Source organism: Manihot esculenta, chromosome 1, assembly GCF_001659605.2.
Source record: "Manihot esculenta cultivar AM560-2 chromosome 1, M.esculenta_v8, whole genome shotgun sequence".
NCBI lineage: Eukaryota > Viridiplantae > Streptophyta > Magnoliopsida > Malpighiales > Euphorbiaceae > Manihot > Manihot esculenta.
Window position 1 is genome coordinate 38,338,017 of NC_035161.2, and position 14,782 is coordinate 38,352,798.

Consider the following 14,782-nt stretch of genomic DNA (forward strand, 5'->3'; position numbering starts at 1 on the left):
ACTAAGTTAGTTCATAAATCTGATTTGAACGTAGGAGGGTCTCCACCGGGGCATCCCCGGTAGACCCCTAACCATCTTTTCTTATTTTGCAGATCCTTTCATCAAATCGAATATTAAGAGACCCATATGATAGAGTAAGAAGAAAACCAGATCTATCATGGAGTATGAGAAAAATCAGATTTATTATTATTACATAAAAAATTAATTATTGATATGATATTTATAATATGAGGGAACAAAAATTAAAATATTAAATAAAAAATTAATTATAATTTATTTTTTTTTTGAAATGGCATTATAATTTTTTTTAATTTAACTGTTAAATACAATTAATAACCAATAATTAATGATAATTAATTTATGTTAGGCATTTAATCGTTTTAATCTGTCTCAAACAAATTTCTAAATCAAACATTCCCTTGGACTAGTTCAATTCCAATGGAAACCCTCCAATTACGGGAACTCCTTTGAATTGAAGCAGGTGTGAACTAGAAATGGCTAAGCTGCTAAGTGAGGGATTACTTGCATCTGATTATTTATAATTACAAAAAATATTAAAATAATAGAATTTGAATCGCTCTACTGAGACCGCCACATAGCAGCAGCTAGCATCCACATCCATCACGTCACGCAACCATTTCAACGCATGCACTTTTGTTTTTTCCCTTCAACTCCCGTTTATTTTATTAAAAATATTTTTTTAAAAAATAAAATTTAAAACACTAAAATTATTTAGACAATAAAAATATTTTATTAATAAAAAATCATTTAAAAAATAATTTTTTTAAAAAAAAATCATTTTATACTATTCTTATTAAAATTTTATATATAAATTTATTAATAAATTTTATTTTTAAAATTAAAATTAAATAATAAGAAATAAATTATTTTATTAACAAAATATTTTTTACAAAAATATAAAATTATTTTTCACAGATAAACGAAATCTTAATTGTAACTGAAAGTGTTGAATGAAATCTTCTACAACTACAAATCTCTAATCCAAACGCTTTTTCCAAAGTTGTGAACCTTCCAATCTCACCTGTTTGACAACTCGCAGATATTGGATTAGTAGTGAAGGAACAAGGATCAAACAGCCATGTCATGGATCATGTACGCATCGCCTCACAAATTGAGTACACCAGGGCAGCCCTTTTTCACCTAGTTGACAAGTGTAACAAGTCATCAGTCAACTTTGAATGTGAAGTTCCATTCTTTGTGCAATCTTTTCAAATTATTACTCGGTGGAAGCACATTCAAGGAAATGCACCCACCAATTTATGTTATTGAAGATGATACATGTACAAGTTTTAGTTTTGATTGAAAATAAATGCCAATAACATCATTTGATTAAATCATATTTCAGGATATCAATTCAGTAATTAAATCCAACTGGCCTTTCTCAAGAATACACCATTAGATTTAGAAACTTCAAAAGCAGCCATCACTCGAGACACTATTTGATTAATATTTCACAGAGGAAGACGTCATCAGAAAAGCCAGGCAAAATATGAATGCAATACATCAAAGACGTGTTCCGAAATACAGGATATAAATAAGTACAATGCTGTTCCATCACGGCTATATTAAAGTTCATCAAAGTGTATATAGATAGGTAATTATATAGAGTGAAAGCCAATGGCTAAAATATCTTTACATCCAAAATTTCAGCTGGCATTAATGTTTCTCTCCATTCTTATCTCCTGAAAAGGCGAGAGGACTCGACAAGGAAGCAATGGCTGAAACCTGAGCTGCAGAATCTTTTTTCTCTTTCTTGAAATCTAGTTACCCTAGTTAGATAAAACTTTCATTTAGCTAAATTCCAATCAAGAGCAAAAATTTAAATGCATTCAACAGCTTTAAAATTGACAATACCTGAATCATAGGAAGCAAATGGTAGTATAACATAATTAAACCCTTTGATTTTGCCCGGTAAGATTCATCAAGATTTTCATGAAAGGAAAACATGCATATATTACACAGAAATCTTATAATCGCTATTTCCTATCTATGAGTCTCTGTCATGCTGTTGTCAGTACGCAGTGTCAGAATCTTTTTGCTCTTCTTGAAATCTATTAACCCTAGCAAGAAAAATGTTCATTCAAAAATTATCATCAATAGCAAAAAATTTAAATGCATCCAACAGCTTCAAAATTGAGAGCACCTGATCATAGCAAGAAAAAGGCCAGCAACAGCAACTCCATTCTTTTGGAACAGAAAACTGAAAGAAATTAGCATAAAAATGTTAAACAGGTAAACTATTGTTAAATCCTAGTGATTTTGCCCAGTAAACATGCATATATTTCCCCAATAAGACATCATCACCAAAATGGCATCAAGAAATGTTTGCATGCAGCAACCAGTAAGGTAGAACGTACAGATCACTGCAAATAAACGTGCAGACAGCTAGCGCAATACCTGAAAACTCACTGGACATTACGATGATGCATCAAGAGGAGAAGGAAAAATTAGCACAATGCACAATAGGCTCACATGTCTTTGAGCAACAGATTCTTTTTTTTTCCTTTTTTGGGGGGATGCGGGGGTAGGGTGGTGGGGTGGGGGAAGCAGATCAAGAAACAAAGATGTTTCCATGAACACCATACCAACAGAAGAGGGAAAAATCAAAAAATTAATAATTGATCTCTAAAGAATTTCCATGGTACACAAATTACAAATTTTACCGGCGTAGAATGCACCGTGAATTACAAGTTTTGGGAATTTCAATCCCACGAAGCAATTACATGGATGGAATATACACAAACCCAGATAATTGATCCATCCCAAAGTGCTGATATTGCGGTCACTCCCATATATCCAGGTTAGCATGCGACCACAATCACATAGAATTCAGCTTGCTTCCATGACTCACCTTCTGATCAATAAGGTTTACTCTGTTTATTGTCCCTCTTAACCTGAACTTTTAATTTCTTACCGCCTAATTGGCATCCATTCATCATATTAATAGCCATTTGTGCTGCTGCTGGTGAGTCATAACTAACAAATCCTGCAAATAAAAGCCTATTAGATATATAAACTCTACATGTGAACTATGATTAAAATGTAATTAGAAAGTGTGCATACCGAAACATTTGCTAACACCAGTTGCTTTATCTACAAATACCTTAGCACTTAACACTTTACCATATGGCTGAAAAGCATTGGCAAGTTCCCGGTCACCAAATTCTTGAGGTATGTGATATATGAAAAGATTAGCACCAGGCGGACCTAAGGCAAATAAACTAGAACAATAAGCATAATACCACCACCATGAATACCAAACAAAATGAAAAAAACTGGACCCAGAGATATAGATCAAACCTTCTATTTGACCACCAGAACTTGAACTGACACTTGAAGACATTGCAGAATTACTGCTTGTAACTGCAGCTGGTACAGTACTAGGTGACCCACTCAAAGGCTGGTGACTTGGCATTCCTCCAGGATATGCCATGGGATACTGAACACCTGGCATTGCAGGATAAGCAGAGCCAACATAACTGGCTGGAGGCATTGCATAATTTCTAGGACCCATAGCAGGGGCAAGCTCAGGTCTGATTCCACCATGCAATGCGTTTCCTTGATTAACTGGAGGAAGCATACTATGAAAAGCAGGTTGATTCTGCAAAGGGGGCAAGCGGTATGGCATAATTCCATAAGTTCCAGGAGTCTGCAAAGACAACAAAACCAGTCTGAGCATGGTCAAATATTCGAAGTTGGGACTGAAAAGAAAAGATACTGATAAGTCAAAAGAGATTGCTAAACAAAGCAAATATTAGAACTATTTGCCAACAAGTTGAGCAAACTGACCTGATATCCATATGCATTATAAGGGGGAACGTACCCCATTGGCAAGGCTCCAAATAATGAAGGATGTTGTGAATCAACAGTTGGCAGGCTAGACACCTGAGATTGTGCTTTCTGAGCCCTCCGAGCCAGCCTTTCCTTTTCTGTATCTGCCCATTTGACAACCAAAGGAACACTTGAACCCTAGTAGAAACAAAGACAGCAATTAGGCTGCAAACATGGAAAAGTTTATAAGACATCAAACAGGCCTATAAAACTCAATAAAATACAGATTAAAGTAACAGTACTACAACTACATTTTCCTACCATACTAACTAATGTTGCTTTGAATAAATTACTAAGCCATTTAGCAAATGTTTCAATAGATAAATACATTTACCATGCAACTGTTACATTGCAGTTTATCTTGCAACAGGCATAATAAAAATACAAAAGTAGGCGGAAAAATCTCCAGAACTAATTCAAAACTCCTTAAAGATTTTAAGACCAAGCAATAAAGGAAAAAAAAAAAAAACAAAATCATAATAATCACAAACCTCCATTTTGTGCTTTCCATTGACAGCTGCCAGGGCAGCAAGGGCTTGTTCTTTAGTCTCATACTTCAAAAAAGCACACCCTACCAGGTAATTAGTTGAGATCAGCTATAAAAAATTAGAAATTAGTACTTTGACAGCCACGAGTTCAAAGTTTTCAATTGTTAAAAAAGTACCTTTGCTTGTCTGTTGTGAACCTCTTAGAATTTGTAAGTCTTTTATAGTTCCATATTTAGAGAATAACTCAGATAACTCAGCTTCAGAAACATTTTTTGGAAGCATACCAACAAAGAGCTTGTGTTCTGGATTGCAAGGAAAGTATAAAACATTCAAAATGCAAACAAGCATGCCATGCAAAATCAAATAGATCAACACAATGAAAACAAAAAAAAGCAGCAAGAGATAAGGAATAAGAATATTGACTGCAGCAATTTACAGCAATCATCGTCAAGGCAAATACATTAAACAGTCAATGAAATTATATTACACCTAGCCTTTCCAACTCGCCATCTGCATACTTCACTTGCAACGGACTAGATGCCTGAATTGGACAGAAAGAATAGGGTGCATTTCAATTAGAGACAAAAAGAAATGGATGGATCAGAGTAATAGAAGTAAGAAACATAAGTTGGCACTGATATAGGGCCATATATGAGTTATAAGATAATCCAATAAAGAGGGTTTAAAACTTTCCTTATGCCTTTTGGAAAAAGATTTCATTAAGAATTAAACCTTGACGCAACCGGTTAAATGGTAACATTGGCTCGTGAGAGCTACTTGTTTCACCGTACTACCTAGATCAACAAAGTACCAAGTTACCTTATAATGCATTTGTGATGTATTTGGGGACAAATCATGCATTAATAGTGACTTTTGTTGGTCAAACTGAGGGCCTCTTTTCACCATCCCCCTTTTGATGCAAAAGATGATCACTATAACTTCAGCCTGTACTATCTACCAAAAAACATCTTGCTGACCACCTAAGCTAAGCTGACAGGATGATTTCAAACTAAAAACATTAGACGACAACATGTTCACAAACTAAGAAGGATCCATTCGATTCTTCATTAAAATTGTAAACTTGATTTTGTAGTCAGTGGCATTAAAACCAAATTTAAAGCATTTAAAGCATCCAAACAATTCTTCAATTCCATCACAACTTATTTCGATAATAAAAAATTTCAAGGAGTAGTTTTTCTTTATGTATTAATTAATCATGAATGGAATTTAAATCGTCATACTTTTTGATAGGCTGCACCCTGATCATAAAAATTAGTCTCCTGACCACCAAATCTTTCAAAGAGAGTTTTTCTACATGCGAATCATGAATATGCATTTTCACAAATCAAAATTCTAATCTTGTGACTCCTTTAACAAAATCTTCTGACAAGCAATTAGCAGACTACCACACTACCCATGTGAATGGGAAATGGGAGCCTGAACCTCACAGTAATTAACTGTCCTACACATCCTAAAACTGCCTATTTCATGTAAGCTATGCAACTAGATGCAAGAGTGACTAAGATATCTTTGTGAGTTGTTTGCCAAATTACAGGAAAACAGCTTCATAGTTAGAGACTTAACTTTTTGCCGCATTATTGACTTTGAAATTTCCAGCTAACCAAATAATTACCAGCATCGCTAATTTATCATGTTATGTCATGCAGTAAATAATATGTGGCTATATAGCAAACAATACAGAAAGAATTCCTTTTACCCTAGTACTTTTCTCTACCTCACCACTAAACTACAGTATGAAATTGTCATAAATAACCATTATTAGCGAATACTCGATAATTATTTCTTGATAAAACCTACCAACTTTAAATCTACAATGTGGAAGATAATAAAGAATAAAATGTATAAACAAGTAAATAAAGCTGAAATTTGCACTAACCCCAGGCAACGTTTTCTTGTTATGGCAAGCATTTACGGCCTTATCCGCTTCCTGCCGAGATGGGCATATAACAAAACAACACCCTACACACGCAAGCACGAAATTAGGGTTCAGAACACCACAAATCTAGAAGTAAACATAAAAATAATGGCGCAAATCAAAAAAGAAAAATCAGAAGCAGGAAAAAATGAAAAAAAAAAAAAAGAAACAGTAGAGGGACAGGCGAGGAGAGACAATGTGAGATTTCCTGAATGTGAAAAGAAAAAGGAACCTCTGGAGGCGCGAGTGGTCTTGTCTTTAATTATGTTGACCTCGTCGACCAAAGCGAACTCGTTGAACATTGCGAGAAGCTGAGCTTCCGTCATGTGCTTCGGCACTTGACCGACAAACAGCTTAACGCTCTCTTCGCTCGATTTCTTCTCCTTCTTATCCTCCGCCATTAATGCCTATAGAGCACAGACACGTAAGCGCGCGCGCACACACACTCTCTGTCTCTGTCTGTCTGACTGTCTCTCTATCTGTATCTATGGCGTTTTCTCTCTCTGTAGAATTGGCTAGTTGTTTTTCTCTCTCTAGATTACAGTTGGCTTTGCGTTTTCTAATTTTTCCTTGGAGAAGTCGTCAATGGGAAATTGGGGGATTTCTGGATGGCAAAGTTGGATCTTCGCATAGAAGAATTATAATTAAATCAATCGGAAAAGGGCTCAATCTTCGCCTGATTTACTGGCGTGACCTTACAGCTGTTTCGGTTGCGATGCTTGGAAATGGGTGTACTTGTACAGTTGCGGATGGAAGCTAAGGGGTTGTACCTTAAACTATGTGTGTTTAAATTACAAAAATGGCCCTGAAAGTTCAGGTCTCTTGCATGGCAAGTCTGACTTTGGGGAAGTCTGATGAGAAAATGACTGGTTAAAAAAGAGGAATACTGGAACTTGATAAAACTGGACTCCTCGCTCTTCCCATTGGGACATCAGAACGCGCACATTTTTTTTTTCTGGCATTTATTAAATTATGTATTTTGATTTTATCAAATATAAATATTATATTAATAAATATTCTAATCCCATAAATGTAAATTTTATATTAGCCTTTCATTAAGTGTAAAAGTAGTATATTTGGCAAGTGGTAGATTTTCTTTTTAAAAGTTTAGGAATATAAGCACATATTTGGCGAATAAAACTTAACATAGGAGAAACCAACCCACACCTGACTGGCATGCACGTATCCATATGAAACATAGTGAACTTTAGCCAAAATTTTAGTCTATATTAACTAATCCAAATTACCAGTTAATTATTTATAGAAAATAATTTATATTTAAAAATTATTTTAAAAAAAATATTAATAAATTTATTTAATGTTTTGTAAAATAATTTTCTCCTTTGAAAGATATTTTTCTTAAAAAATAACTTCTTTTTACTAATCAAGTTTTCAAAGTGTCTCGAATATTTTTTTCTGAAAAAAAAAATTCCCAAACCAACAAAAAGGGGCAAGTGTAACGTGAGAAATTTGAAAAAAAGGAAATATAAAAACAATTAAAAAATTGTGCCAGGGGCTTGGGTCATTTTCACCATAAAACGTACGAGATCCGTTATATTTGTTGCAGAAGCAGTGGATTAATCATTCTAAAGGGGCACTATCGTAATTGTGAAGAGAGGGGTATAATGGTAGTTAAAGGTAAACTACGAGGCCTAAAGATAACTACGCCAGACTGTCCCGCCAAGGCCAAGTCTTTGTCTCTTATTCCAGTTTCCATACGCAGCGCAACTCTTGCCTTGCGGCTCTTTTCTTTTCTTTTCTTAATCCAGTTTTTGTTGCTTGGAAAATATTGTCTCTTCAGATTAAAATGGCAAGAAAATCACAAACTTCGATGAATTAGTGTTTTTTGTTGACGGACATGAAATATCAGTGAAAGAAAAAAAAAGTTCACATTTCCTATGGTGGGGTGAACAGAAGACACTCACCAGTGGCAAACGATCAAAAAGGGCTGTCTATCTAGAATTTGTCAGGTGCATTTAATTTGTTGATTGGCAGCCAGCAAGGCACTCAAAATGGGGCCCTTGAGTTTCTCTTTGGAAACTATCTCCCAAGTCTAAGAGCTACAAGTTGAATGATATGGCTTCTATTATGTTTCAGAGTATATTGATCTGACTGCTTGGCCAATTATTGCCTTGGTGACAATCAGCCCGAGAATGGATTCCTTGTCTTGCCCTACGGCCTTGTTGGTTCATAATTGAAACCAAATTTGAAAAGCCTAGGAGAGTAGGCGTATATGAGGAGGAGGAGCAGGGGTTGGGGGGTGTGAATTGAAAGGCTAAAATTATTAGTAAAATCTTGCATTCTTGAAGAAACACCCATTTAAAAAGTGTATATGAGTTGTACCTGAAAGTTGAATCAAGGGTGCCTCGGTTAAACCAAAACCCATATGTAAGGGCAGGTGCCAAATGGCCATAAAAAAACATAATATACGAATGACTCGGTAGGCTAACAGATTCATTCACTCTCGACTTCTTGGCAGCGAGGACGCTTCGTTTCTAACAAAGGCAAAACAGTAACTTTTTGTCATCTGTGAGTGATTATAAATGGACAATTCCACTTCTAAGTGGCATTCAACTAGCAAGCTTGACTGGAAACTGAGTGGCCCTCCATGTTCATGGCTCTGTGTTTCGTACTTCGTAGCTTCCTTCTAGGATGACAGAATAAAAATGAAAGTAAAATAATTATGTATTATGACTGATGGTAGAGAAGTTTTAAGCAATAGAAAATAAATAGTTTTGTTAAAATATTTTTATATAAAATGAAAAATATTATGTATTATGTATTACATGAAAAATATTTTTTTATATAAAATATTTTTAAATATAAATTATTTTTTATAAATAAATAAAGTCTTAATAATAAGTTTAATACATCATTTATATTAAAATGAATTTTGAAAGTATTTGATGGTAATGATAAACTTAGATTAGTCAGAAAATCAATTGGAATTACATTTTAGAATTATATAAATTAAATTTAGCGTTGTTAGAATTATAAGATTTCAAATTCATCCAATTAACTAGTTATATTAAAAAAATAAATTGCTAATAATATATCGAAATTTCAAAGATTTTTAATTCTTTTTATAAAATTTAAAAACCCAACAGATCATACAAAAATACAAATGTTTAGATTAAATTATAAAACATTAAAAATTTTTGGGTTATTTTTATATTAAGCCTATATGACGGGGTGCCAAATGTGAGCGACATGTCGTTTTTCTCATCCATTAATGACGTATTAAAAGCCGCTGCTGGTGCTGCGTGAGATTTCAGATCTGCAGTCGTTGCAGGCAGCTTATACGCAGCGTACATGTCGTTTTAACTCATCAACAAAAAGATCCTTTTTCTATTTCTTTCAGCTAGGGTTTTGCCTCTGAGTCAACAATCTAGGGTTTTTCGCAATCTTAAAACCATGCCTCGGTATGATCTTCGCGTGTTCTTCTTTGATGTGTTTATTTTTTTAAAATCCTTATAATGGACGATTTCTTATTAATTTGTTTCGGGGTTATCCTTCTGGTTCGATCTTGCAGGTATTACTGTGATTATTGTGACACTTATTTGACCCATGATTCTGTAAGTGCCTTTTACTTATTTGTGGTTCAGTTGCTCTTTAATGATTTGTTTACGGCTTTTTTTTTTTGTGTTAACCATCCCATTTGGCAGGCTAAAACTTACAGCAATGCAAATTTTTTCTGTCTGTACCTAATTCCGATAATTATCGATTGAAGTGCTAGTATGTTACTTTAGTCTATTCATTGGTAATTCAATGAGTATGAAAAGTGAGCTTTGTTCTTGTAGCAATCTCCTTTTGGTTTATCTTCTAAGTTTTAGTTGAACTTTAAAATAGAGCCTGGTCTTCGAAGTATTGCCTGCTAATTTGCTACAACCCAAATGTTGGTGCTGAAATTCAAATTCAACGGGCAGCCTCCTCCCCCATCCCTTCATTTATGGCCCCCAGGGAGCATTCAGCTCTTTACACCATGAATGCTTATTTGCCCTTTTCCCTTTCTGGAGAAGGTCGTGCCTTCCAAGTTCCGTGTCATTTCATTTCTGGTAAGAGCTGAATGTTTCTTGTTGTACTACCCTCTGTTAAGATTGACCTTCCAATTTCAGAAGACTACCCTCATTACAGGAATCAAGCATTCAATCTTTTCACATTGCCTTTTCCTACTCCTCGGAGCAAAATAGGGCTAATGTTATTTGTAAAATCCAAGTAAAATGTTGCATTGCATTTAATTGGTTGTTGTTGTTATTTAGCTAGTAGATGTACTTGTGGATCTCATCTTACATTAATCAGTTGACCCAATTGAATTCTGAATATCTGTTTTCAAGTGTTGATCATTTATAACTTTAAAATTTGTCATTTGTAATTTTGGTTCATTAAGAGGAGGCACTGCCTACCACAACACTTGCGTTACAGAAATGAAATCACTCCTCTGGGTACATGCTTTCATAAAGATCCAAATCTCATAGCGTGAGATTGACCAAATGAGACGGCTGATAATAAACTACTGTTTGCATATCTAGTCTTTGGCCATTTAAGAGTTTCTGAAAGGGGGTTTGGAAGAGGGAATGTTGAGGGCTTAGATCTAGCTTTAGTACTCTGCCAGGCTGTATGTCACATCATTGCAATTAGGATGTAAATGAAAGCTTCTTTCCTATTTCATTCCCAACAACCTGAATAGCTGTAAATATCTATTTGTCCTCACTTCAGCTGACAGTTCTTATTCACCATTGCTAAAATCGAACTGGGAAAGTAGGAAGAGATTTTTCATTGAAAAACAAGGTCAGAGCTTTGAAGGCTGATTGATCATTAATGGAATGCTGACTCTATTTGGACAATGAAATGTTTACAAAGTTTTGTTCAAAGGTATGTTAAAGCATATGGACCACTGATGCTTAAGAGCTTCACACTGCAAAAGTGTACTGGAATTTATTAATGTGAGGAAAAACTTTTAGATAACTTTTTGCAGCAGGGGCGCCATAGCGAGAAGCAATATTCTTGTCATAATTTATATATTTGTTAAAACTATTTACTGTTTCTATTTGTTTTAGTCAACAGCTTGTTGTGGATTTTTTTTTTGTTTTTCTAAATTCTTATTTTATATAGCTCCAACCAACTACTAAGTCTTAAAGTGATTATCTTAAGTTGCTGATAGTATCCTGTTATGTGTTACAGCCATCTGTTAGAAAGCAACACAACGCGGGTTACAAGCACAAGGTACCTTTTATTTTTGTTCAATTGTCATTATTTAACATCTTGGCATGAGTAATTTTTTAAAATTGTCTGACAACTTGCTAGCTGGTTCTGTGCATTAACATTAGGCAAATGTGAGATCCTACTATCAACAGTTTGAGGAGCAACAAACCCAAAGTTTAATTGATCAAAGAATAAAAGAACACCTTGGCCAAACTGCAGCATTCCAGCAGGTTGGAGCTGCATACAATCAACATTTACTGGTGCAGAGGCCCCGTCTTCCTGTTCTGCCTACACCAGTAATGCCTGTCTCAGGGAATCCGCAGTTACCTGTAAATGCACCACTAATCCCTGGGATTAGGCCTCCTGTTCTTCCAAGACCTATACCTGGTGCTCCAGGTAAAGCACAGCTATAAAGCTGCTCCATTTGTTGCATGTAATGATGTTGCTCCCTCTCTCTCTGTCAACATTTTTCTTTTCCATGCTTATGTGATTGATGCTGTTCCTGCTGCCTTGTTCTATCAATTTGGTCATACGTTCATTTTGCAACTGCAATCTGTTATTATCTTAAAAAATTTATTAGCTATGGTTATGTAATTTCTTTTAGTAGTTTTTTCATGATTCTGAACAACAAATATTTCTATGAGTGATTATTCATTTTTATCTGTCTAAAATTGCTAAAGTTGATTATATAGCAACCCACTTGCTCGTTTGATTCATATTTGTGTATTACTAGTTTAATAATTTAACCACTTTTACTTTCACTGCTTGCATTCTAAGGAGTTACTGTTTGACCTCTGTGCATTATATCATAAATTATTCTATCCTGTTACAATAAGAAAGCTTGCTATTTAACCTTCTCATTCTACTATTGGCAGGTTATTTGTCTGCTCCAGGCATGCCACAAATGTTGGCACCGCCTGGTGCACCTCCCTTACCTGGTCATGCAAATGGCATGCAAAGGCCTCCCATGGTGATTCCCCCAACAACTGTTCCTGGGAGTACACCAGCATCCACTGCTTCTGGTGCTGCTCCTTCGATGGTTCCACCTGCTACTTATCAGGCAAATCCAGCAGCAGCCACAAGTGGAAGCTTTGACAGCTTCAATAGTGCTCCGGCTGTGGCTCCTGAGGCTAATCATTAGTCTGATCAAATTGGTAGGCTTTGCATTTGTTTCTTAATGAAGGAAGTTATAGCAACATTAGACATTCTGCATTCTACCTGTAACCTTATGGTGATTATTGATGTCTGTAGTTATCTTTCTAGGATAATGAAATTTCAACTAGGTAGTTTATGAATGTTTTCTGAGTATATGGTGCTGAAAGCCTTATGAAAGAATTGCTTTATCTTATGGAAATAGACTTCCACCATGAAGTATTGCATTTGAATTTTGTTACAACTGATCAAAAGTTTTTCCCCCTTCTTTTGACAAAATTTTTATGCACCTATATATTTGATTTTAGATGCCGCCTTACTTGTGTGTTTGCTGAATAGTTTGAGCGTGATTTCTATGAAAGTGTGTTCTTGTTACAGGTAATTACAAGAAGCATACCACCTCTACACTCTGATGCCTATTTAAAGCTTCTTGAATGGTTGTGTACCATCATTTTTGTAAACAATAGTTATTGTAAAATGATAATAGATTCAGCTTAAAGGGGCTGCATTTCCCTGTCTTGAAATTTTACTGATTTACTTTGATTCTCAAGCAAACTCTGATTGATGTCTTAAGTGATCTACTGGGGTTTACAAGGACGAGAATATATTTGGTGGCATCTTGCACTAGAAGGCCTTAGCGTCCACTTGGGTTCTTCCTGATGTTTATGCCTTCTAAGTTTAGTTTCTGGACTATTGAGTCTGCATGTGATGAATCATTTATTTTACATGTATACATATATTTGCGTATTAGGGTAGCTGAAAAATGGCTTATTCCCTTTGTATTGTAATGAAGTTTAAATGTCTCATATCCTAGTAAAAGAAAATAAATTAGATTAAATAAGTCCCAGTATTATTCATTTTTATTACATGATTAATCTGCTTTAAGATAAGTTAGATAATTAGTCCATAAGATCTACTAATAAGGTTAAATAAAACATTAACAGACACCATGACTTGGAAACTGATCTCCTTGTGCTTTTTTAAAGACTTCAGGGAAGATTTAGTTAGCCACGAGACACTTTGTCATTGAAAATTATAAAACCTTCAATGTTACAAATTATGTGTTCAGTCCTCTAGCCTTGCGGGAATTCGCGTATGCTTGTGAACCTACTACATAGGAACAAGGGAGACTTCATTAACTCCAACATTTCGTAAATTGTAGACAATATTATGCTCAAATTAATGCTGAAATCCCAAACTGCATCTCCTGCAAGCAGGTTTAGTTCCAAATTGTTTTTGCAAACCTCAGCTGTCTTTTACTTTTATTTTTTTGAAAAAAAAATTTGTAATGTCATTATATTATACCTTTTATCAAAGGTGTACACTGCTAGCACCTGAGTAAAGATCAATATCAAAATCCCCCGAACCCAACTACGAACCTCCATAGATTTTATTTGTTTCTGAAGTAGCATTTCCCAATGAAAACACATGGATCCTTTACGGATTCCATTTAAAACCACAAAAGTTCTAAACTTTGACGCAAACTTCAGGTGTGTCTTGTAACAAACATTAATTAGCACATACTTCTGAAGGAGAAGCACAAAGAAGGATAATCTCAGGGATTTCAATTCATAAGTTGACATTAAATTAGCATCATAACCCAGCAGCTTTTACGGTTAACATCAGCAAGTATAGACTTATTACCATGTCAAATAAAAGTTAGTTACCTCGTCTTGTCAACAAGGGCATTTGGTCTAGTGGTATGATTCTCGCTTTGGGTGCGAGAGGTCCCGAGTTCAATTCTCGGAATGCCCCGCTTCTTTTTATTTTAAATCTCTTCGGTGAGAAAAAAAACTACGTAAATAGTACCCGGATTGACGAATTTGCCCCTATTTTAACCTGAACTCTAAGTGAGTGTCAGCCAATAACTTTTCTTTTCTAAATCTCTTAAAATGAAATAAATTAGTAGTAACGGAAAGACTAATTTACCCCTATTTAAACTGAGACTCTTAGTCAGAAACCAGGCATGGCAATCGCCAAAAAAGAGGGGCATTCCGAGAATTGAACTCGGGACCTCTCGCACCCTAAGCGAGAATCATACCACTAGACCAAATGCCCTTGGTTGGGAGTTTTCAAAATCATTTATAAAGACGTTAAAGTTTCCAACATAGGAGCGGAAGGCTAGTGCGATATAAATTCCAACACCTAGGAG

At 35.1% G+C, this 14,782-nt stretch overlaps 2 protein-coding genes and 2 non-coding genes across 6 annotated transcripts; 2 read left to right on the forward strand and 2 right to left on the reverse strand.

Moving 5' to 3' along the window:
- Nucleotides 1-2,611: 2,611 nt before the first annotated feature.
- Nucleotides 2,612-7,042, reverse strand: LOC110612076 (RNA-binding protein BRN1). Of its 3 annotated transcripts, XM_021752739.2 has the most exons (9): nt 6,509-7,033; nt 6,238-6,320; nt 4,830-4,881; nt 4,517-4,642; nt 4,344-4,423; nt 3,811-3,990; nt 3,322-3,670; nt 3,085-3,228; nt 2,612-3,007 (listed from the first exon to the last, which is right to left on the reverse strand). In XM_021752739.2, exons 1-9 carry the CDS (start codon nt 6,675-6,677, stop codon nt 2,880-2,882), a joined length of 1,311 nt encoding a protein of 436 aa, XP_021608431.1. In that variant the 5' UTR covers nt 6,678-7,033; the 3' UTR covers nt 2,612-2,879. The 3 variants fall into 3 exon arrangements, with proteins under 3 accessions (XP_021608431.1, XP_021608438.1, XP_021608445.1); XM_021752746.2 differs by lacking the exons at nt 6,238-6,320; nt 6,509-7,033 and adding an exon at nt 5,160-6,222; XM_021752753.2 differs by lacking the exon at nt 2,612-3,007 and having other exon boundaries at nt 3,100-3,242; nt 6,509-7,042.
- A 2,489-nt stretch (nt 7,043-9,531) lies between these two features.
- On the forward strand, nt 9,532-13,380 carry LOC110612097 (U1 small nuclear ribonucleoprotein C). The gene is made up of 6 exons (XM_021752763.2): nt 9,532-9,698; nt 9,809-9,851; nt 11,458-11,499; nt 11,604-11,874; nt 12,354-12,632; nt 13,009-13,380. Exons 1-5 carry the CDS (start codon nt 9,691-9,693, stop codon nt 12,617-12,619), a joined length of 630 nt encoding a protein of 209 aa, XP_021608455.1. The 5' UTR covers nt 9,532-9,690; the 3' UTR covers nt 12,620-12,632; nt 13,009-13,380.
- Nucleotides 13,381-14,313: 933 nt separating this feature from the next.
- On the forward strand, nt 14,314-14,385 carry TRNAP-UGG. Its single transcript has one exon. It is a non-coding gene; the product is annotated as a tRNA-Pro (tRNA).
- Nucleotides 14,386-14,616: 231 nt separating this feature from the next.
- Nucleotides 14,617-14,688, reverse strand: TRNAP-AGG. The gene has a single exon. It is a non-coding gene; the product is annotated as a tRNA-Pro (tRNA).
- Nucleotides 14,689-14,782: the final 94 nt, after the last annotated feature.

Coding starts and splice junctions, on each gene's coding strand:
- LOC110612076 (XM_021752739.2), bottom strand. CDS start 6,677: ATGGCGGAGGATAAGAAGGAGAAGAAATCGAGCGAAGAGAGCGTTAAG. Junction 4,882..6,237: donor ACAAGAAAACGTTGCCTGGG/GTTAGTGCAAAT, acceptor TGTCCAATTCAG/GCATCTAGTCCGTTGCAAGT. Junction 4,643..4,829: donor TGGCGAGTTGGAAAGGCTAG/GTGTAATATAAT, acceptor CTTGCAATCCAG/AACACAAGCTCTTTGTTGGT.
- LOC110612097 (XM_021752763.2), top strand. Junction 9,852..11,457: donor CTTATTTGACCCATGATTCT/GTAAGTGCCTTT, acceptor TATGTGTTACAG/CCATCTGTTAGAAAGCAACA. Junction 11,500..11,603: donor ACGCGGGTTACAAGCACAAG/GTACCTTTTATT, acceptor CATTAACATTAG/GCAAATGTGAGATCCTACTA.